Source organism: Melanerpes formicivorus, unplaced genomic scaffold (assembly GCF_026170545.1).
Source record: "Melanerpes formicivorus ecotype bairdi unplaced genomic scaffold, bMelFor1.0.p_v2 SCAF_5, whole genome shotgun sequence".
NCBI lineage: Eukaryota > Metazoa > Chordata > Aves > Piciformes > Picidae > Melanerpes > Melanerpes formicivorus.
Window position 1 is genome coordinate 28,840,814 of NW_027142357.1, and position 23,500 is coordinate 28,864,313.

Genomic DNA, 23,500 nt, shown 5'->3' on the forward strand with positions numbered 1-23,500 from the left:
ACATTCCCTGTACTCCATGCTGAAACACAAAGCAAGGCCATAGCTCCAGGTTATGTTTCTTCTGGGAACAAAGTTATTTGAAAGATTCCCACCTGTATTCCCAAACAATACCCCCTTTATTTCCCTGCTCCTGTGGGAGTTCAGCACTTCAACTGAGACAAACAAAAAAATTGTGTCTTTGAAAGCTGTTGTGGACTGTAGCTGAGCTAATGTAATTTCACATGCTTTATTTTAGTAGTGTTATGTAATATCATCCCTGCTACTCTCTCTTTTCTTTTTATTTCCTTTTTTTTTTTATTATTATTATTTTTGCTTTGTGTTTTTGGGGGGAGAGGAGGCTTGTGTGGGATTTGTCCTTTTCCCCCCCTTCTTTAAAAACATTGACATAGTATCACAGCTTTGTAAGATGGCTCTTGATTTCTGGGAGGCAGGTAAAGTTTATGATCTCTGTCCCTACTCAGATAGGATTTCTTTGTAGGAATGACTCTGCAGATACACCAAAAAATTCAATGGGCAAATAATTTGCTTTGTTAACTAGGAATGCCCTGTGCTAGAGTGCACTAAAAGCATCCAGAGTGAGCAGACAAACACAGAATTTAGGATTTCCAAGTTTATCAAAGCATTTTAAAAGTTTTTTCCCAGCTAACTCTCCATATCATCATCTGCACTCTGGCATGGGAAATTTATGTGAATATTGTAAAGAATTAGTGATGTAACAGAAATATTTCACAGCGTATCATAAAAGTTAATAAAAAGCTAACTTCTTGTTCGGTTTAGAAGTGTTGACAGGAGAACTAGTACCAAAAAGCCGCAACACGGAGAAGTTTGGTGCTTCAGTGTGGTAATTTTTTCTTTGAAATTTCTGCAAAGACAGGAAATGGAGGCAACAAACAGGAGTGGGTGGGACTCTGAGGTTAGAACTGTTAATAAAATAATTGAAACGAACCTTTGCTGATAAACACTGCAGCTGTTTGTCATAGTAGCAAGGTATTATTTCTGAGAGATCAGACCCCTCTCCACAGTAAAAGGTGAGTTTTCTTAACATTGGATTTTTTGATAGGGAAGAAAGTGATGCCTCTCACTTTAAGATAATTTGTTGCATAGATTGCAGAAGTTATCAAGTATGTAGTTACAAACTCTGATTTAAGATACAATGTGGTGGCATTTTTTACTGAAGCACTCCCATTTAGTTTTTGGAAAAAAATAATGGTTTTTGTAAGAGGCTTTTGTAGGTCTCTTGCAGCTTAATTTCTTTTATACAGGGAAGGACAGTGCCTACTGTTATTGCACATTTCAAAACAAAACCACCACTAAACAGCAAAACATCAACTTTGCCATAGTGTACTTGTTGCTTTTTTTTACCGAAGGTAAAGAAAGTTCAATAGTTGCCTTTACATGTCTGGCAGAAAATACTGTATCTGTCCTCCTGTGCTAACCTAAAGTAGCACAGCAGTTACTATGTTCCTCTGCACTCTTCCCTCAGCCCGGTCTTTGGTTAGTAGAATCAGCCTCTTAGCAGATCTGACTCTTGGTGCAAATCCTCTGGCTGCAAGTGTGTTGTCATCAAAGTTTAGCTAATGATAGCTTTGATCAATAAAGGAATAATAAATTGAAGACATCAGACATGCATTTCAGTTCTGCTGGTTTCTTGTTATTTTGTGTATTCAGAACTGCTTAAATTTGCTGTATTTCTGAAGAATATATGGAAGTGGTTTGAGTTACATTTAAAGCAAATTACAGAAATTGAAATGTTGGTTTAATTGACATATCAAGCTAATTATTTTTTAATCAAATTAATACTGTTTAGAATAAATGCTAAGAAATGGGATTTTTTTCCCCTCAGGAATTAAATAATTGATCTTTTCCCTGGTTTGAAATATCAATATACTACTAGATCTTTATTTTTTAATTGTTAATTCCCAAGTGGATTCAGACCTGAAACACTGGTATTTACACCAACTCACCTTACTTAACTGTCTGAAATTTGTCAGCTGTTGTTCAGTAAGTCTTCAGAGCAGCAACAGCACCGTGCAATACATGTTCAGAACTGCTCAGAGATGTAAAAGAAAAAGAAACCCTCATGTACAGATCACCACTCCTTTAGTATCAAACACTATGAATAAGCTGTTGTTTCTGCATGTGGAGGTAGATGATTTAATATGGCACTTGTTTGGTTGTCGTTGTACACTTGTGTTTTAAGTTTAGCAAGGAGCAAAAATGTTTTCATTTTCAGAATGATGTAATCTGTGTTTGGGCAGTTCCTTAATTTTTTAGAGTTCCGTCTTTCTGGACTTAACACTTTCAGTAAATCAGTAAGTTGATAATGATAGGAAGAGAATAAACAACAATTACCATGTGTGCCAAGGACAGCAAAGGAAGAAGTTATTCTATGACATTGCTGTATGGAGCTGGAGAAAAAAATAGGGGTAGTGTGCTGATACAGTATGTTGCAATCTCATTGCTCAACCTGGAGGATAGAGAATAGTGGTAGAATATAAAAGCAAATGAGAATAAAATAGTCATGGCACAAGACTGATGAAATTCAGGCATTACTGGAACTAGACACCTGAGTAGTGATGAAGGGGAAATTTGAACAATATATCACACCATCAAAGTAGAAGTAAAAACCCAGGAACACAAAACACAGAGCACGTATATTTAAGGATTGTTTAAAAGAATTTTTGTTGTTGGCTAAAGAATTTTCAACTGAAAACAATGAACAGCAGAAATCTGGGTGTGCTCAGTCATAGGATGACTGAACCCTTCCGTGTGCTGCTAAGAAAAAAGCAACCACAATTCTTAAATGATTCATTTGACAGCATCCAGTATAAAAGGTAAATATACTATTTCATGGACCATTGGAGGTATGGTCTTACTTGTCCTTAAGAAACAGACAAAGGGGAGTGTAGGTATGTTGGGATGAGTGAAGAATGAGAAGAAAATGTTTCTTCAATATCAAGACTTTCACTATAAGAGGAATGCTTTGTCCCCTAATCATCTTTGTAGCCCTTCACTAGACTGTCTCCAGTTTTGTCTCTCTTAAACCAGAGACCCCAGATCTAAACACAGTAGTCCACAGCATCAAAGCCATTTCCCCTGCTTGATTTTTTCCTGAGACAGCTGTGTTTTTTTTTCCCCCTCTTTCCTTTGCTAACTATTCTAGTGAAGTTTAGTGGGTTCCTCTTCCATCTTGCCTGTCTCTCTCCAAGCCAACAATATTTCTCAGCTGTTTCATTCATTTTCTTGTACAATGTATGGAGAAAATGTAGAACTGCCTATTTAAATATAGTTTTGCATTATTATGTTTCCTTTCATGCATATAATTTGTTTTCCCATGATAGCATGCATACACAGCTTCATTGTGGTGAATTTTGTATAATTTTATTCTTACCTCATACGATTTTTGGTTAGTCATTTTACTTTCTTCTTTTAAGATCCCCCAGCAAACCCTTGGCACGTAAAGTAATGAGTGGGATGGACTGGGAAGTAGTGAGTAGGAATTCGCTGTCTGATGATAGGTTGGAAACACAGAGTCTACCATCGCGGTCTCCACCTGGAACACCAAATCAGTAAGTAGCATCAAATTTCTCCTTAGAAGTGGCTGTCTATCTCTGATGTGAGTGACCTACACATGTAATAATAGGATTAATGCATTATGAAGACAAATAACTTCACAAGTTACGTGCAGAGTCATTCTCTGGAACATTTAGGTCCAAATAAGAGAAACTGTTTAGGGGTAAATTTTAGGTGCTTGTCTTATAAAAAGTTGCAAGATAGAGACTGTACCACCCTAAATTTGAGAACTTGAATTTTCTGAAGCATTTAAAACCAAATTGTTCATTTGGCTAAGAAAAAGATAATAAAATCTGTGAATTTTTACAAATAATTGATTATGGTTAATAGGACTTCTTCAAAGACTGGTGAAAATTATGTAATCAGAAACCCTTACGGGTTTATTTCCTTTAATTTTTCTCCATTATCTGTCAAAGTTGACTCTTCACAGGATAGAGCTTTCTGGTGAGGCTGAGAGACCTGGGGATTTTTAGTCTGGAGGAGAGTGAGAGAGGATTTAATGAATGTTTATAAATATCTGAGGGCTGGGTGTCAAGAGGGAGGGGACAGGTTTTTCTCAGTTGCAGCCTGTGATAAGATGAGGGATATAAACTATAGCACAGGATGCTCCACCTCAACATGAGGAGGAACTTCTTCACTGAGAGGGTCACAGGGCACTGAAACAGGCTCCTCATAAAGGTTGTGCAGTTTGCTTCTCTGGAGACTTACAAGACCCATCTGGATGAATTCCTGTGCAACCTGCGCTAGATTCTGTGGTCCTGCTTTGGCAGGGGGGATTTGGATTCTGTGATCTCCAGAGGTCACTTCCAACCCCCAGCATCCTGTGATCCTGTGTGTGTGTTTATAGTTAGTGAAAAATCATCCCTGCTGCTTTTGGAAAATAACTAATTTTCTCAGTTTACTGAAACTGGCTTAAGAATCAGTATTACCCATTTTCTTATTACATAATCTAGAAGATTTTTAAATGCTTTCACCTTGCAGCATGTTCTTAAAAGACTGCTGTAAATATCAATACTACATAAAAATGGTGTAATAATGATGTTTATAGCATAACATAACTTTATTGTGCATGTTTCAAATCATTTTAAGAAAGATGTCCGTGACACTTCATTAGTTTTCAAATGGGAGAATTTTGAGTCACAGAAATGATGAAAAGACTCTCAGTGCAAGGAATATAATTCTTCTCAGAGAAGATGTAGAGGATAAAATCTTTACCTTGATGAATTTGGGTTAAGTTCTGCCATGAACAAAACTAGGATTTTTCTTGGGGAAGTATTTTTCGTTGTCTTTGACTTGAATGTCTGTCCATTACCCCATTCATTGGACCATAATGCTTTCAGGCATCTTTAATTTAAAAAAGACAAAGGGAGCACAAACAAAATGAAAAAAGAAGCAAAACACCAAAAGCTAAACCAACAAACCCAATAAACCATCCCCGAACTAAACAACCATCCAACCAAAAAAAAAGCTCTTACCCAAAACACAAACCCCGAACAAACCAACAAAGAAGACTATTAGTCATTTAGTGTTTATGCAGAGAATTTGTGAACCCTTAAAAAAATTGTGAAATGTAGCTTGTTTATCTGACAATGTAATTGCTTCAATGATGATTTTTCTAAACTTCATTTAATAAAAATATGACCATTTGCTTGCAGTGACAAAACATTCCTATGTAGTAGTTTAAGAAATACAGATTAAGTTCAAATCTCTCACATTTTATTGCTGTGCTTTCCTTCTTAGTCGCAACTCTGCCTTCACTCAAGAAGGAGCCCGCTTACGACCCTCATCAGTTGGACATCTGGTGGACCATGTAGTTCACACTTCCCCAAGTGAAGTATTTGTAAATCACAGGTCTCCGTCTTCCACACAGGCTAATAGCATCATCCTGGAATCATCACCGTAAGTTCTGTTAGCCATTGCTTCATGGTAGCTTGCAGGACCTCTGAAGATAGGTCAGAAATCTTCACCATTAAGAATTTAGTGTTAAATTTGGGTGAGAACCAGAAAGTCCAATAAAAAGGTAGCTGTTGTTTAGGGAGTATTAGTATATGTCTTAACGAGATGTAAATCATACAGGGTTTAGTTGGTTGGGTGGTGTTGGATGATAGGTTGGATGTGATGATCTTGAAGGTTGGAGGACCACGTGGCTCAGTTGGTAGGGCATGAGACTCTGAGTGTTGAGATTGTGGGTTCGAGCCTGCAATGGGCAGTTATGTCCTTCTTTCCACAACAACCCCATGCAGTGCTACAGGCTGGGGTCAGAGTGGCTGGAGAGCAGCCAGGCAGAGAGGGACCTGGGGGTACTGGTTGATGGTAGGCTGAACATGAGCCTGCAGTGTGCCCAGGCAGCCAAGAGGGCCAATGGCAACCTGGCCTGCATCAGGAACAGTGTGGCCAGCAGGAGCAGGGAGGTCATTCTGCCCCTGTACACTGCACTGGTTAGGCCACACCTCGAGTACTGTGTCCAGTTCTGGGCCCCTCAGTTTAGGAAGGATGTTGACTTGCTGGAACGAGTCCAGAGAAGGGCAACGAAGTTAGTGAGGGGCTTGGAACACAAGCCCTATGAGGAGAGACTGAGGGAGCTGGGGCTGCTTAGCCTGGAGAGGAGGAGACTCAGGGGTGACCTTATTGCTCTCTACAACTACCTGAAGGGGGGTTGTAAACAGGCAGAGGTTGGTCTCTTCTCCCAGGCAGCCAGCACCAGAACAAGAGGACACAGTCTCAGGCTGCGCCAGGGGAAGTTCAAGCTGGAGGTCAGGAGGAAGTTTTACACAGAGAGAGTGATTGCCCATTGGAATGGGCTGCCTGGGGAGGTGGTGGAGTCGCCGTCACTGGAGGTGTTCAGGAGGAGACTTGACAGGGTGCTTGGTTACATGGGTTAGTTGATTGGGTGGTGTTGGGTGATAGGTTGGACGTGATGATCTTGAAGGTCTCTTCCAACCTGGTTTATTCTATTCTATTCTATTCTATTCTATTCTATTCTATTCTATTCTATTCTATTCTATTCTATTCTATTCTATTCTATTCTATTCTATTCTATTCCAACCTGGTTTATTCTATTCTAGTCTAGTCTATATCTGATGTGCTTCCAGTGCAGGTTTGCAATGCTTTCCCCACCCACCCAAAATGTGGGTATGCTGTAATTTGATCAACAGCATCTGGCTGTGGAAGCGAAAGTCATTTACTTGACAGAACTGAAGTGTGGTGGTTTATGATAAATGTTCTTAATTCTAGTGAGTTTGGAATTTTTACTTTTTGTCAAGGCACAGAAGTAAGAGTGAGCTTTGCAAATTACTTCACTAAAATACCCCAGCATTCTCAGATTCCTAGTGTGTTTTGTGTATCATTATAGAATATATATTTATGGTCTTTAAGATAGCACTCTCAGGCTTTTTTTCTGTTACTCTTAATATTCTTGACACTGCAAGTTTGCTATGCTATGCTGGGAAAAATAAGAACTGTTGCTCTGTATTAAGTCCAGAAGGATGACAGAAAAAGGCCTGAGTTTTTCAAAGATCTGAAACAGTAATTTATGGCCAGAGTACAGATTAACTGGGGGGAAAAAAAGGTGCACAGTGTGTGCCTTATTAACACTGCCACTGTACCTTCTTACATGTAGCTATACATTGCCCTCATACTTTTGTATACTCTCTACTAACAAGGAAATTGTGCAAATTGTTTCAAAACCATTTGAGAGCTATGGAGTAGCACAGGTATAAATAGATGTTTTTAAACAAATTGTGTGTCTCAGGAAAGATTACTCCAGAAACATGGTTTAAAAACCTTTCTTGGACTGTACCTTCAGTTTTAACACTTTTGCATTACTTTTCAGAGGGGAAATAAAGTACACAGTTTTTTTGGTGAAGTAACACACAACGTTGTTTAAGTACCATAGTTACAATTTTACCATAGACAGTTATTTAGCTTTCAGAATTATAAAACAGTAATTTGGCTGAATAATGTAAAGTTCCCTATTTTTGGTGGGCTTTTTAAACCTATTTACAAAACTGGAACCCTTGTGAATCTTTTCTTATGTTAGTGTTCTGCCATACAAAGGCCACACAGGGTCAGGGTCCTTCTGTTCCAAGAATTCCAATTGAAATAATTTATAAGAAAATCTAATGGTAGACTTGATACAGTGAAGTAAGCACAATTCTAATATGTGCCTTTACTCTCAGTTACATTGTAAAAGATGTTCCTGAGTGTCCTTAATTTGTTTATTTAATACCTATTTTTTTTAAGTCACCATAGAAATGAGTCTTAAAAAGAGGGGAAGTGGTTTTGTAAATTAGTTATGCAACTATGGCTGTTCTTTTCCATGATTTTGCACTTTTTATGTCCAAGCAGAAAAACTATTGCCCTTCCATCACTAAATTATGGTTTTGTTTGTTTGGGTTTTTTCTGTGCTGGAAGCGTAAAAGCAGAATTTAACGTCCCTAGCATAAGGTGAGGGTGTTGACTGCCAAAAATACATGAAACTGATTAGGATCTTCTGAAAGTTTCAGGTTATGTTCTTGATTCAAGATTTGGGATTAGTAGTTGTGAAATTTTTATTATCTCTGTAATTGAAAATTACATTGTTTTAGAGTAAGAAAGAAAAAACATAAACAATTTGACTTTTCTGAGTGAGATTTAAGTAGTCCATCTGTTAGTTTCTTGGGAGGTTTTTATTGATCAAATTTACCTATATAGGAAAGTTAGAGGGGCTAACCTGATCTCTGAGTTCAGAGACAAAATAGCAAATGAAATTTGAGTTTTAGTACAGTTCAGAAGGATATTCTAGCTTAACAAATACAAGCTTTAATTGGCCATTTTTTTTATCTATCTTCATGTGCTGTTCAGAACTAAATTGAGAGATTTCTGTTCGTAATTCCCTAGTTCCAGATTCATGATATGTGTTCAGTTTAATAAATTTACGGGGATGCATATGAAACTTTTGCTTAATACCTTAAAAGGTCAGACCGGATATCTGTAACAAAAATACCCGAAGCTTGTCAGTGGCAGGGTTTGTGTGTTATTTTATTATTATGTAAATTGCTGAACGCAGTAACAGAGAGCTGCTTTGCCTGCAAAATAGGCTGCTTTCACTGCCATTGTCTAAGCATTCACAAGGAAATTCAAAGCTGACTGGGCAAATATAAAGCAATGAAGTTTTTGCCCAAGGCTTGATTGTTAGTTCTCACAATTCGTTATGCTAATATATTACAGTACTTGCATTGCTGTTTCTAAAATGCTCATTTAAGTAACTTTTCAAATCTTTTCTGTAAGTTTGTATGTTCAGTAGGAATTCATTTGTGTTTGTTGACACGTATGTACAGACATCGAGTCAAACGCAAGATCTCATTTTTACTTTTATTGGAATTACTTTTTTTGTGTCTACTTTTGTTTTCTGTTCCTTTCTCATGCAGTTTACAACTCTCCGCAGTGATTGTTTGCAGGAAAATACATAACTATGTTTCCCTTCACTTAAAAGGCTGAATAACCTGTGCTGGCCATACTCGAATGCATAAACACATAGGCAGTTAAAAAGTTCTGGGTGACCTTTGTAATTCAACTTCTAAACAATTTATAACTGCCTTGAAAAAATCACTTTGCAAATGTTGGAAATCATTACTTTTTTTTTTTGTCTTTTTCTACAGAAATGAATTTTTAAAAGCTTCTTATTCTGGAAAAAAAAAAATAAAATACAAGGATGATATAATTTTCTCCTGTCAGTTGCATTGAAAAGTGTTAAGAAATGTTATTTTTGTTCCCTAGTGTGTTTTGAACATGAGATACTTCAGATATTGAATAACAAGGTTTTGTGGGTTTTTTTCTATCAACACTGCCTGAGAAAAAAAAAAAACCAAAAACCTGAAACTTGAAATTAAGCCAAAACATAGAGGGAAAAATATTACTAGGATCTTTTCAAATGTACTGAGCAAATATTTTGTTTTCTGAGAAAATTGACTAATTTTTTTAAAAATTGAAATGGAGAACTTGTGGCTTTGCAAGTGAAGTGTTCCATTTCCCACTCATGTTTTTTTGAAAGAAAAGTGTTGTACATTTTGTTTATTTTTCTTTAATCACTGTAGACCTGATTTTTTTTGTTTTTATTTTAAAACTTGTACCTGACATCTGCCTTTCTTTAATTGCATAGAAACAAACTATATGCTGTGGAATTTGATGTGTGCTTCAGGTCTTTTAACTTGCAGCAACCTGAAATGTTATGCTGTCTCCTAATGAGAGTCTTGACACTGCTAACAGTTTACTGGCTAGACCAGTTAAATACAGTAAGACTGATCACATGGTTATCAGTGCTTTTGAGAGGGATGTTGTGCGAGTTACCACTACAGCTTGCATGAAAGGGGCAGTGTCCTATTTCTGGCTTCTGGGAGTGTACTTCCCTTCCTACGCAGTGGTCAACCCCATGTTGAACCAGTTCACCTTGTTAAACCAGCAGAGAGCTACCCAGGCTGTTCCGGAATGTTACTGTATTTTTGCTTGCTTGGTAAGCTGCCATAGCCACAGCACCAGAAGCACCGGAGCGCTTCAAGGATGGGGCAGTGTGTGTGGGTGAAAGAAAGAACAGATGCACCCGTTTTTGTTGGTAGTGTCTTCTTTAGGTTTAGCTGTAACCTGTAGCTTCATTCTTGGTGGTTGCAGATTTGCCACTAGGTTCAGTGGGCTGTCGTCCTAAGCTATTAAATTACTTAAAACCTTTTAATGTGGTTCATGGGTAGGAAGGCGTGTATCCTTGCTGGTATTCAGAAACTGGCATTCAGACTCCCTTAATGGGAGCTATATGCTGACTGCCCTTTTGGGCCTCTTAAAACATTCTTAATTCTCAAATAGAAAGCCATCTAATGAAAGATGAATCATATATTTATGCAATACAAATTATACCATTATGCTTTTATTCCAAAAGGACTAATAAAGGAAATGATCCATATTCTATATAAACACGAGAACTTTTTAATTAATGAACAGTAGAGTCCTTGCAGCTCTAAAACAGAAATAGAAGTTTCTGCTATTTTCATCTTCAGTAATGGTGTTATAACTCAACTGAAAAATACATGTGATGAATGCCAGGTTTTGCAAATGTTTCAATGCTGTGCATGTTCAAGGGAGGAAAAAATCCCCCAAAAGTTCTCTTGAAATGTATGCATATACTTTTAAGTTGAGAAAATTTAAGACTATGAACACCAATGGGATTTTCAGATAAATGCAGGAGGACAAATGAGTTGTCTTCAACTTGCACTCCTATTTTTTAGATCAAACCCCAGAAAATATTGTGGGAGTATTTTATTATGCTGGTTGTGTCTGCAGGCGTCAATTGGAGATGCAAAGTAATTTCATTTTCTTACTGAAGAAAATATACTAAGTGATATATTCATTAGAAATACTGTTTTTTTAGCAATGGTGCAGAGCATAAATACAGTGAATTTTAGAATATGCCAGTATAAAGAGTGCCAAGACCATTTTAGGGGAAAAAAAAACCCAAGCAAACATATGTAAAAGATGAACTTACTGATTCTGTGTATAGTTGCTTGTCAAGAAAAAGCAAATGTACACTTGCAATATATTCCACCACAAGTACATTTTTGAGATTCTAAAAATACATGCAGATATGCAGCTGTCAAACTCCTCAGTTTCTTCTAGCACTTTCAGTTTATTTGGAACCCTGAAAGAATTGTCAATATCTCATGATCATTCCACTTCATACTTCTATTTTGGTATTTAGATCTCAAGAGACTCCTATAGATGGGCAGCCTCCTGCGTTACCACCTAAACAATTTAAAAAGAACAGTTGGAACCAAATTCATCACTCACACTCACAGCAAGAACTGGATAACCATATTAATGAAACATTTGATGTTCCTGCATCACCTGAAAAATCCACAGTAAGTTTTGCATTCTGGTTTAACCATTCTGCTTTTTCTTGAAATGCTACAGCCTATTTTTCATGAGCTTGGTTCTGATGCATTTCAGAGAGCTGTGTCTGTGCATTACATTACAGCATTTACGTTGTACACAGTGTTTGTTCGCTATCTCCCGCTATTTTTTTCCTCCTGCTGGACTAGGCCTATGTCATTGTCACCAGATGACTACACTGGGGCAGATGCTCAAATATTTTGAACATCAGCACATGGAGAAATTTCTACTAACCTCTTCTTTGATAAGTCATTTACCATCAGTTTTAAAGAAGATAATGCAGGCACTACCTAGTGCAGGTGTTTAAACTAGCGTTTATCAAAAAGCTGAAACTGAAAATGCCTACCAGGTTCTGGAGCAGTTTAGTTCAGGAGAGGCTTCTTGAATCTGTGTTGCATTTCCAAGAGAGACTCTACCAGAAAGACCTGCAACAAATAGAAAAATCTGAGCAAAAGTCTTTTTTTCAACACTTAAGCACATGCTAAATGAGTAATCCAGTCAGTTGATTATTGTCTGACTGAGTTGAGATCTCACTGAACATTTTTGTGACTTTTTTTTGTTCTTCTAGAAGTTTTCAAGCGGTTCTTGGTTTTATACTGATATGGGAAAATAAACATTTTGCAGGATGAGAACGCTGTTTAACATCCAGATGTAGCAAAATCTGTATAATGCAAACAATTTTTCCAACCTCAGACATTCAAAATGATGAGTCAGCTCCCGAAATGGTTACTTTAGGCATGCCTTTGGTTTAATTTTATTTGCATTCTGAATGCTAGGCCTAGGCTGTTCTCTCAGGCCTCTTTGCAAAGTTAAATTTCCCATAAAAGACACATTTAATTTTGTAGCCAGGGTTTTAGTAAAAGACACAAAAGTGAAACTTCTGGATTTACGAGCATTTGGGGAATGCAAAAAGTTTTTGCTTTAAATAAAGAATGAAATTACATTTTTAACGACTTTGTCTTCTCAGTGCTTACCTGAGTCATGTTAAAGCACTGTTCTCTTTCAAATGATAATACTACTAAGTTTTTCTGTTCTGTATTCAGTTATCTTTACCAAACAGACAAAAATAACTTTCAGTTGTTTTCACTTCTTTTAGCTCTGCAAAACCAACACAGCTGCGTGAGAATGAGCTTCTTTTTAGTCTGTGCATTATCAATGTGATTGTTCTCTGTGTTCCACATTTATGCAGCCTCGCTTAAGGCAGAACACCATTGTAATTGAAGATCAAATTTGGTCTGCTGATGCCTTTTTGGTATTATAGAAAGGATGCAGCCTGACTCTGGAATTTTGTGAAATTGTAAATTTAGGATTTGGAATGTGGGGTTTATTTTTTCAAAGTAAGGTTTCTGGCCAGAATGGACTTCAGGTTCCTGTACCACAAAAGTGTCTCTATGCTGCTTCATCTCGGCTGTTTTAGGGAAATCTCCTTAATGTTTTTACTTCATTTAGTTATTGAGTGCCCTTGGTCTGTTGTGTGTATGGAAAGTCTGTTTAGAAAGGTAGTAGAACAGATACACCAATGACAACTTTTTATGCCATCTGCATTCCCTAAGTATGCAGACTTGGAATGTCTCGGAGCATTTGAAAACAGGTGTGGCCAGGATTCCTTCAGTCAAACAGGTTAATACAGTGCTCTCTTCAGGTTTCTAATTATGAACTGCTGCTCTAAGTAGCCTCTTATAGCAGGAAATACTATTCCCCTTTGGCCAGGGAATGCAATGGCACGTAAGTTGCCAAGTGCTGCAGGTGAGCATTTGCTTGCTGTTCATTCTGCCTGGGAACCCAGTTCTGCTCTTTAGGGCCAGTGAACATAGAATGAAATGATTTGCATTTGATCTGGCTTCCTGTGCACCTTTCCTTCTCATCAACATGTCTTACACTGTTACTTTCTTACCCAAATTTTTCATCTTTTCATTACTATGAATGTGTTCAGGAGAGTATATTCGGTTTTAAACATGAGCTTTAAACACCTGGAATTGAGTTAACTTTTTGTGAGCCAAGTTGAACAGACTTCTTTTACGTGTTGAATCTGCAGGTTTTAAATTTTCTTACTTACAGAAATGTTTGCTTTAATAAGGTTTTTTGGTTTTGATATTTTTTTTTCTCACTCTTCCTTAATGAGTCTTACTCTTTGGTTGTAATTGACAATATTGAAAACTTGCTTGAAACAAATTTCTTTAATAATACTTCACTTCCTCACCATTGAAACTTTGGAAATATTAGATAATATTCAGCCTATGGAATAAGTATTGATGAGAAGAAACAAAAAAACACTTAAATGCTACCAAGTTGATTTTTTTGCCCCAATTAAAAAACTATCTGATATTCTCCAGTTTATTGGTACTTCCATTAACAGTAATGTGATTGCATAGAAAGCAGCCTAAATTGTCAGAGCTTGATCAACACAGAATGTGTGCCACACCTCATAATCCCCTACATTTGAAATGGAATAGGGGATTGGAAACTAGCATTTTGTTGCCAAATTTTCCCTTGCTTGGTACCATCACATTGCTGTTAATAGAAACAAAAATATGCCTTCAATTGCCTCACGTTTCATTATGTGACACTTTTACTGATGGCTTTTCACTGCAGTCTTAATTAAAACAAATTTAAGGAGTTTCTATTTGCAAACTGTTTTTCTTAAGACTACTAGTCGTGAATTAGTCTTTTCTAATACTATTTCTTACTTTGAGACTGCTTAGTTATGTCCAAGACACATTTAATTTTCCTATGCAGAACTCAGGATGTTTGCACTGTTACTTGATGTTTTCTCAAATGTCCATGGTAATTATTTGATGAGGAAACTACAAGATTATTACATACAAAGTCTAACTATGAACAAAATATATATTAATGTGATGTAATTTTTATTTACTAGCCCAATGGTGGTATCCCCCATGACAATCTTGTTATGATCAGAATGAAACCAGATGAAAATGGAAGGTTTGGCTTCAATGTAAAGGTAACAGTACATCTCTTCCCTTCATGCCTATTTAGATTATTTTCTGACAGTTGTGATTGATTACTAATTGAATTTGTTTTTAAAGGGTGGATATGATCAGAAGATGCCAGTAATAGTGTCCAGAGTAGCTCCAGGAACACCTGTAAGTTTTCAAAATACCAAACTTGATAGCACTGCCTGTGTATCTTGAAGTATGTATTCATAGGTGCCTATGAATATTAGTTTGTGCAATAACATTATCACAACAAAGCAAATTATTTGCAGCAAGAATTTCACGGGGCTGCATAACAATATTTTTAGAACTTCAATCCTCATAAGAATTTATTTTTTTTCTTACTGTGAAGCAAATTTTGATTCCCAAGTGTTTCAGGGAATTACAGATGTTCAGTATGCACTTTCTCTTGAGCTGTGTCATCCTAAAAATACATTTACTTTATTTTTTAAAATACAGGCATTCATATAATTTCACATAAATTACATATTGAGGTTTTTTGGTACGTTAAAAATAACTAAAATAGCTAATTTCTCTTAGTGACAGATGTAGCTGAATAAAGCCAAGATTTAGATTAAAATCGGACATCATGAATCATTCATCAGGTCTAATTGTCTGTTGTTACTGATGTTGAGTGACTGTCAGTAGTGTCTTCTAACTAGGCACAATATTTTGCCAGTCAGTTGCCAAAAATACTGACCTGGTATTCAACTGACTGGAGTCAGCTCTGTTTACACGTTTTTAGAGTGGACCATTTATTTGCTAACGTTTAAGAAGTCCAGCTTTCTGTTTTGTTTGCTATTGGAAATCACTAAAATGTTTGACAAGAGCATTGTGATTCTCCCTACTAATTATGATCTCTGAAATATTTAATAGCTTCAACAGTTTTGGCTGAACGCTTAAAACATCATCTCTCTGAGGAGAGCATACTTGGCGATAGCATGTGCTCTGCCTGTGACAATTTTTAGGCTGTGATTAGAATAATGATTTTTATTACCCGTTTTCTGGGATTACTGGGGTTTATGGACTGTCTTACAATTATATTTAGAGGTGTGGTATTTCACATCTCAAGTATCCAAGCCTGTGAAATTGATTTAAACAAGGCTTTGCCAATGTTACTCCCTTCCCTTAAAGGTAAGTCCATTCATTCTAATTGCCTATACAAAACGTGGTTCAGAGGCGCTTTCTACTTCAACCAGAGGACTGGAGGAACAGCTTCCCAAAGATGTTACAATGGCAGTCACCTCCCACTTGCAAATTGATTTGATCATCTGAATGGCAGTCTTATGTATTCTGTAACACTTAAATTCATCCTTTGAATACAGTGCTGCAACCATAGTAACTAGGCTATTAGGATTCAAGTCCCAAAGTATAGTCACTGTAAGTTGCTGTTTTAAGGTATAAAATTGGAAATGGCTCATTTTACAGGTTACAGTTTTAATTATTTTTTTTCTTTCTTGCAGGCTGATCTCTGTGTCCCTCGTTTGAATGAAGGGGACCAGGTTGTACTGATTAATGGCAGGGATATAGCAGAGCATACCCATGATCAAGTTGTTATGTTTATTAAAGCTAGCTGTGAGAGACACTCAGGGGAACTTGTGCTCCTAGTTAGACCCAATGGTGAGTGATTTGTACATAGTAATAATAATTTAAAAAAAATAATTCATACCTTGCTTCCATTTTCTAACCTCTGTTTTGTGTCCTGAGATGGAATGCTAGACATCTTTGTAAGAAAGAACTCCCTTCCTTGGAAAAGAATTGCAACAACACAATCTGCATACAGGTTTTGATCAATCCCATGCCCTGAGTGTGCATAAATAAGTGTTGAAAATTAATAGCAAAGCCAGAGGTCAAATATTTCTGACAGAGCTAATATAAATTTTGTTCCCAGTCTCATTTATAAAAATGTCCAGAAAGCGATACGGATATTGAATGCATTTTCTGAGGTTGCTATTATTGCCATAAAGAAAATAAAAAACACAAGGGGGGAAAAAAGAACAAAACACCAACTCACCAAACCCCCAGTGTTTGGATGACTTTGAAGGCTGATCTATGCAAAATCTTTCCATATTTTTTTTAAAACAATCCAGAATGACTGATAATATTTCTATTCAAGGAAGCTTAATAGAAGAAAGTGCTAAAAATGCAACCTAAATAACAGCTTGTGCATTATATTCATGAAATACACTGTTGGAGCACTGCCAGCAGATGGTTGCTGGATTTAATTCTACTGAGCATCCCGGTTGCAGGAAAAAGCAAAATGAAAAATAATGGTGTTTAATTGGAATAATTGAAATTACTTCAGAAGAGTACCTCAGCCACCTTGTAAACAATTTTACTTCTTTCTCTTATTTGCATTCCCCACTTACTTGAGCTCTCCTTCTGTATGTGAGTGCTCTTGCAGCTTTTTTGCACTTACTTTTTCAGGTTAAATTGTTAGCTTTGTTTACCAATTTACTTAAACCAGTTTCTTCTTGTGTGTTGATTGTCTTTGTATCCTGGACAAAAACATCCAGAGTCGTAGAGTTGAGGAGCTGCTGGTTTCCTCCTTCATAGTCATATGATACTTAACAAGCTTCTGAACAGCCTATGTCTCTGTTATGTATCTTTTGAGTTTATTTATTGGTAGGGCACACATACAACATTGATAGCATCATAATGGCACATACTAAATGCCATTTTCTCAGGTGGTCTGCATATATTGCCCTAATTATTGAAGATTAAAATCAAAGTCAATTAAAATCTAAATGCAGCTATAATGACTTCAGAGGCACAATGTGGAGGATCTTAGATTCAGGTGTTAAATCAGATTAGCTAGGGTATGACATGAGTCTTGGTCAAAATCCTAGCAGTCAGTGATGTGCTTTCACTTTAAAATTCCTATTAAATCAAAATTTATTCTGTCATGAATTAAAATAAGTAAGGGCTACTTGCTCTTGCTGATGATGACTAAAATGAGTATGTTAGAAAAGGTGGATTTTGGACAGGCAAAATACTTACCTTTTTTTCTGCTTTAAATATATGATTTAGAGTTAACTTTATTTGCCAAACAGCATGTTCAGTGGGAGCATTCATACCTCACTTTATTGCAGCTGTCTATGATGTTGTGGAAGAGAAGCTGGAGAGTGAGCCTGACTTCCAGTACATCCCTGAGAAATCTCCACTTGATGGTGTCCATCAAGATGATAATGCTCTGAGGGAGTCCATGATTCAGCTAGCAGAGGGGCTTATCACTGGAACTGTTTTGGCTCAATTTGACGTGAGTACTGTGTCATTTGTAGCTGTGAGCAAGTTCCAAGGCTTTGGGGATAGTAATTAAATTAAGCAGAGCAGATTTCAGTTAAATTTCAGAGTCAGCATCTTTTAGCAAAACAATTGTCTTATTGTCTTAGAAGAACAAAAAAAAATCCTGTGTTGTACATACTACTTTATGGCAGAGAATAGTCCTAGTATTAGTTTTGAGTATTGGTTGTTATATATAGCGTTATTGGTTACATAGAGCTTTTTGTGGTCATCAAGGACCTATGCTGATAAAATGCTTTCATAGAGGTGAAGGCTGAAATGTGTATACTAAAATATGTTCTATACTCAGACCTTCGCTCCATATCCAGGTTACTGTTGAAGTGGAATGACATTGTATTGACAACCTCAGTGAGGGAAGGTAAAATTACCAATGGGGAAAAACACAACCTTAATCATAAGGGCCTAATCGTGACAGTTAATGTAATAATGCCTTTTATAAATACTTGAACTTTTAATGACCTCTTTCAAAAGGACAGTGCACTTCCCATGGGGTCCTAAGATGCTGATAGCTCTAGTGTTTCTTCAGCACTTACTTGTGCCTTGATGATATTTGATCATTAATGCATGAGATCAAATAACTTAAAGCAGGAAGCAGTAAGTTTGTAAAACAGCAGTGTGAATTCTGTGAATTTCCCGCCAAATAAAAGCATTTATTTGCAATATACAAGGCATTCTTTAGGAACTTTGGTAAAATTTACTTGAAAGAAAAGGTTTTCTCAAAGTGGATTTAAAAGCCTCCTTACCTTAGCTTCTCAGACTCCAAAACAGGTTCAGTGTTTAGAAGTTTTCAAAGTGCTGTTTATTAAATCTGGATCATTTCACTGATACTGTTTTACAGCACAACAGTTATTGCAGAGCATGGCTAAGGCACGAGAGGGCAGGAACCTCTTAAAGGAGAGTTTTTGCAGGAAAAGTACAAGGTAGACTGGAATTTTCTCCACAGTTAGTGAGATACAGGATATCCAGGAAATAATAAGGATATTTAGGGAATAATAAAAAAAAAGTAAAAAACTTAAAACCCAAACAACTGCACTGTAGGTAAATGCCTGTACACAATGTTTATAATAGAATAGAATAAACCAGGTTGGAAGAGACCTTCAAGATCATCGCATCCAACCTATCACCCAACACCACCTAATCAACTAACCCATGTAACCAAGCACCCTGTCAAGTCTCCTCCTGAACACCTCCAGTGATGGCGATTCCACCACCTCCCTGGGCAGTCCATTCCAATGGGCAATCACTATCTCTGTGTAAAACTTCCTCCTGACCTCCAGCCTGAACTTCCCCTGGTGCAGCCTGAGACTGTGTCCTCTTGTTCCGGTGCTGGCTGCCTGGGAGAAGAGACCAACCTCTGCCTGTTTACAACCCCTCTTCAGGTAGTTGTAGAGAGCAATAAGGTCACCCCTGAGTCTCCTCCTCTCCAGGCTAAGCAGCCCCAGCTCCCTCAGTCTCTCCTCATAGGGCTTGTGTTCCAAGCCCCTCACCAACTTTGTTGCCCTTCTCTGGACTCGTTCCAGCAAGTCAACATCCTTCCTAAACTGAGGGGTGCAGAACTGGACACAGTACTCGAGGTGTGGCCTAACCAGTGCAGTGTACAGGGGCAGAATGACCTCCCTGCTCCTGCTGGCCACACTGTTCTTAATGCAGGCCAGGATGCCAATGCAGACTGCTTGTTCCAAATCACAGGGTAGAATGTCAGTGTCAGTCAATTCCCTTAGCAATATACAATAATGACTTTTCTCTGGATCAGTGTTCTTTATGGAAGCTTGAAATTCTACATTCAGTTTGTTTAAACTGTGATGACATGATTATTTTCAGTGATTCCTCAGCATAATAAATATATAGTGCTTTCTTTTGAAAAAGCATTTTCCATGTGTGTTGAAGCTACTGTTGCTCAGTGGTTTATGTTCTAAAGAATACCTCAAGGCAAAAAATATACTAATAGGTCTTTTGTGTCTGTTACCATTTGACCATTGGTTTTGTCTTGTAGCAATTGTATAGGAAAAAGCCTGGAATGACAATGTCTTGTGCCAGATTACCTCAAAACATTTCCAAAAATAGATACAGAGACATTTCGCCTTGTAAGTATGTGTGTTCATGCATGTGTGTTCTAAAGGCGTTTTGCTATGGGTAGTAAAGAAGTAACATCTTTCATTATTGGTTTCTTTTCAGATGATGCTACACGGGTTATTTTAAAAAGTAATGAAGATTACATCAATGCAAATTATATCAATGTGAGTGGTACTGTTGAGTCAAAAGAGTTTCTGGTATGCAGTGATTTTGCAGTTTTCCAGTGGAGAGGTTGATGGAAAAATTGGAACGTTTTCATAAATCTAGTACAGAGCACAGTGGCTGATAAACCTGTAGATAAGTGGTTTAAAAGTTACTGTAGATATACTTTTTATGGCTAATGATTCTTGGCAGGTGGGTTTTTTTTTTCCTTTTCAAAAGAAACCAAGAAAAAAAACAACACTTGGAAAAGCAAGCCCTCTACCAGACTAATTTATTCTTCTTTTCTACTTACTCATGTGACGGTTGTGTTCAACATCAGTAACATTTGACCTGGCAGCACTTTCCTCTACATCTTTTAAAAACTTCTCTTTTTTTCCCCAATTATTAGTTTTCTCCCACTGTCAGTAGCAACAAATTTTCAGCTACTTACTTTTCTGTTTGTGATCAAACCCCAGAGGTTAAATTTATTCCAAGATCAGTACTTTAAATCTAGCATCAGAAATGCACAGAACATGAAATGTTTGCAGTTATTTGCCAATCACTCATCTATCATTTCTGGTTTTGACCATCATTAATCTTGATTGTGGCACCTACATAACTCAGTTAATATGTGATGTTTACTTGGATCTTTGTAATAATTTTGCAAATGGAACACTCTGAAGAATTTTATCTGTGCCAATCAATACTGCTAATTTAGAATAAATAGATATAATGTAGTGGATACTTTTTTAATCTGTTAGTTACTCAACACTAAATGTCTGATGCCTAACTTATATTTGCTGGAAGAATTAAAATAATGACTTTGTCTTCTCTTAGATGGAAATCCCTTCTTCCACAATAATAAACCAGTACATTGCTTGTCAAGGTCCATTACCGAACACTTGTCCTGACTTTTGGCAGATGACTTGGGAACAAGGCTCATCTATGGTTGTAATGTTAACAACACAAGTTGAAAGAGGCAGAGTAAGTAAAAGATTTCCTTAAATACTGTTAGTATAATCTTCTTAAAAAATCTATTGATCTGTTGGTCACTATCCTGTGAAAGATAAGAGGAATATACTATAATAGTGTGACTAGGGATAATGGTTTTAAACTAATAGAGGGGAGAGTTAGACTAGATCAAAGGAATAAGGAATAAACTCTTTACTATTAGGGTGCTGAGATACTTGAATAGGTTGGCGAAGAGGTAGTAGGTGCCTCATCCCTGGAAAGTTTCAAGCTCAGGTTGGACACAGCTCTAATCCAGTTGAAGATGTCCCCCTGATTGTTGCAAGGGAGTTGGACATGATGACCTTTAAAGATCCCTTCCAACCCAAACTATTCTGTGATTCTAGGACTATTTTTGCATAAGGGCGCTGCACTCCTAGTACTGTTGCAGTAATGACTCTTAAATTTTCAACCTTCTGATACTCATGATGTAGCTAACATTTAAACTTTGTTCACTTCTGGAATATGTTGGAAGTCTTCATGTATTTCTTAAAATATTTTAGGCCCTTTTTTTTTTTTTGGAGTCTTTATTGTAAAGCAAAGAGCAACTAGAATTTACCTACAATGACTTTTTTTCTCTTCGCATGAAGGTACTCAAAGAAGTTTCATGAGTTTTTGTGTGTTACTTCTTTGATATGTAGAGAGATTAATATTTTTAAGACAGCCTAGAACACCTCTTTGTAGTGTTAAGATCCCATGACTGGGTGACTGTCTCAAAGAGAGTCCTTGATAAGCTTGAAATCTGAAATGTTTTATAAAATATTCCTTTGTGGCTATAAACATTTGTTTAACCATATGAATGAATCATTGTTCCCTAAGTCATTTCCACACAAAAACATGTAAAAATACCATACTAGTAATGAAGTAATTTAGAGTTACAAATGATATTGTAAAAGGCCTTGGGTGTATATTTTAGTTTGTTTGGATTTGTTTCCTCTCTTACTGTGCAGCTTTGTCCTTTGGATACAGGCAAAACAATCAAATCTGGCCATACCGCATAATAACTAGAGTTACTGGGTCTGTAGTCTGGAGCATTCACAGTTGCACTGACTGGTTGAGTGTGTGGACACAAATAACAATAATAATTTAGTGGAATAATAGTTTAGTGGAATTTCTCCACATTCAGTAGTTCTTTTTGAAGGTAGATTTGTAGTATGTTGTGGGTGTGCTGATCAACTCAGGCTGCAGTTCCACTGTCTGAATATATTCTCACTTTTTGTAACCATATATTTGATGGAAGGTCAGGCATCTAAATACAATTAAAATAATTGAAGGGGAGTTGCAGGATTTTAAAACCATTTTTCAGTGACTCAGTATTAGCATGATGCTGCCTGCTCCCAAACAAAGATCATTAGAGGGAATTTCAGTACAAGTGCCTTTTTTTTTTCCTTTGCAGATCTGCTAAGAACAGACTTGCAATAGCAGTTCTCTAAGGTTCCCCCACCCCTTCAATAATGATATTTGTGGAGTTCTTTGGAGAGCTGCTTAATAACGAAATAAAAGGACTTATCTGTCTTATACCCATAGGCAGACTCCCTGCTCTAAAGCTGATCATGAGGCTACTGACATCACTATCCCACTGCATGCCGGGATGTCTCAGTGGAGCAGGAAGTCTGCAAATCTGGCTGCTCTTAAAGAATCGCCAGGTGGGTTGGAAAAACAAAAGTACACTTGAGCTGAAATGACCTCTGTAATTAGGCACTTATGCAATTTCTCTGAAAACCTTAATGTTTGAAGCTTCCATTCACATTCGATGACTTCATCCAAGAGTCTTTTGAAGTCCACCATCTGCATCTCCTAATTCCTGCATTAGTTTAGCAACTTTTTTATTGCCCCCCCCTTTTTTTTTAAGTTTCTTCTTTTCCCATATAAATGTGCTTTGAGAGGGTTCAATTAGAGGTTGGAAATGTTTATAAAAGAGCATTTCTGTCACACAAGAGTTAAGATGGAATATTTACAGATTTACCTTCTTTAAAAGTTGTAATGAGACTTAAAGGCATCCATGTTAGGTTAAGCTAACCTCAAGAGCTGCTTCATGTGTCCTCTTGAAAAGAGAACCAGGAAATCTCTGCAATGCTTTGTGTTATAAACTGTAATTAGGTAACACAGTCAGTTTGGTAAGTAAATTAATAGAGATTACAAAATGAACAAAATAGTCTGTAATGAACAATAGTATAAGGGCCACGAGGATGATCAGAAGGCTGGAGCACCTCTCCTATGAGGACAGACTGAAAGAGTTGGGGCTGTTCAGTCTGCAGAAGAGAAGGCTCCGAGGTGACCTCATTGTGGCCTTCCAGTATCTGAAGGGGGCCTACAAGAAGGCTGGGGAGGGACTTCTCAGGATATCAGGTAGTGATAGGACTAGGGGGAATGGAATGAAGCTGGAGGTGGAGGGATTCAGGCTGGATGTGAGGAGGAGGTTCTTCACCATGAGAGTGGTGAAACCCTGGAATGGGTTGTCCAGGGAGGTGGTTAGGGCCCAATCCCTGGAGGTGTTTAAGAGCAGGCTGGATGAGGCTCTGTCCAGCCTGATC

General features: G+C 37.2%; 1 protein-coding gene across 5 annotated transcripts in view; it reads left to right on the forward strand.

Annotated features, from left to right (window-relative positions):
- Window positions 1–23,500, forward strand: part of PTPN4 (protein tyrosine phosphatase non-receptor type 4) — a 127,718-nt gene that overhangs the window by 91,657 nt on the left and 12,561 nt on the right. For 4 of the 5 annotated variants that reach the window (XM_068138957.1, XM_068138958.1, XM_068138956.1 and 1 more), the window contains 10 exons: window positions 3,435–3,569; window positions 5,314–5,472; window positions 11,297–11,456; window positions 14,366–14,449; window positions 14,535–14,591; window positions 15,905–16,061; window positions 17,534–17,700; window positions 19,738–19,828; window positions 19,920–19,981; window positions 20,796–20,942. In XM_068138957.1, coding sequence (XP_067995058.1) covers window positions 3,435–3,569; window positions 5,314–5,472; window positions 11,297–11,456; window positions 14,366–14,449; window positions 14,535–14,591; window positions 15,905–16,061; window positions 17,534–17,700; window positions 19,738–19,828; window positions 19,920–19,981; window positions 20,796–20,942 — 1,219 coding nt within the window. Of the gene's footprint in view, window positions 1–3,434; window positions 3,570–5,313; window positions 5,473–11,296; window positions 11,457–14,365; window positions 14,450–14,534; window positions 14,592–15,904; window positions 16,062–17,533; window positions 17,701–19,737; window positions 19,829–19,919; window positions 19,982–20,795; window positions 20,943–22,493; window positions 22,613–23,500 lie in introns of all 5 variants that reach the window. The other variant, XR_010987407.1, reaches the window with a different exon arrangement.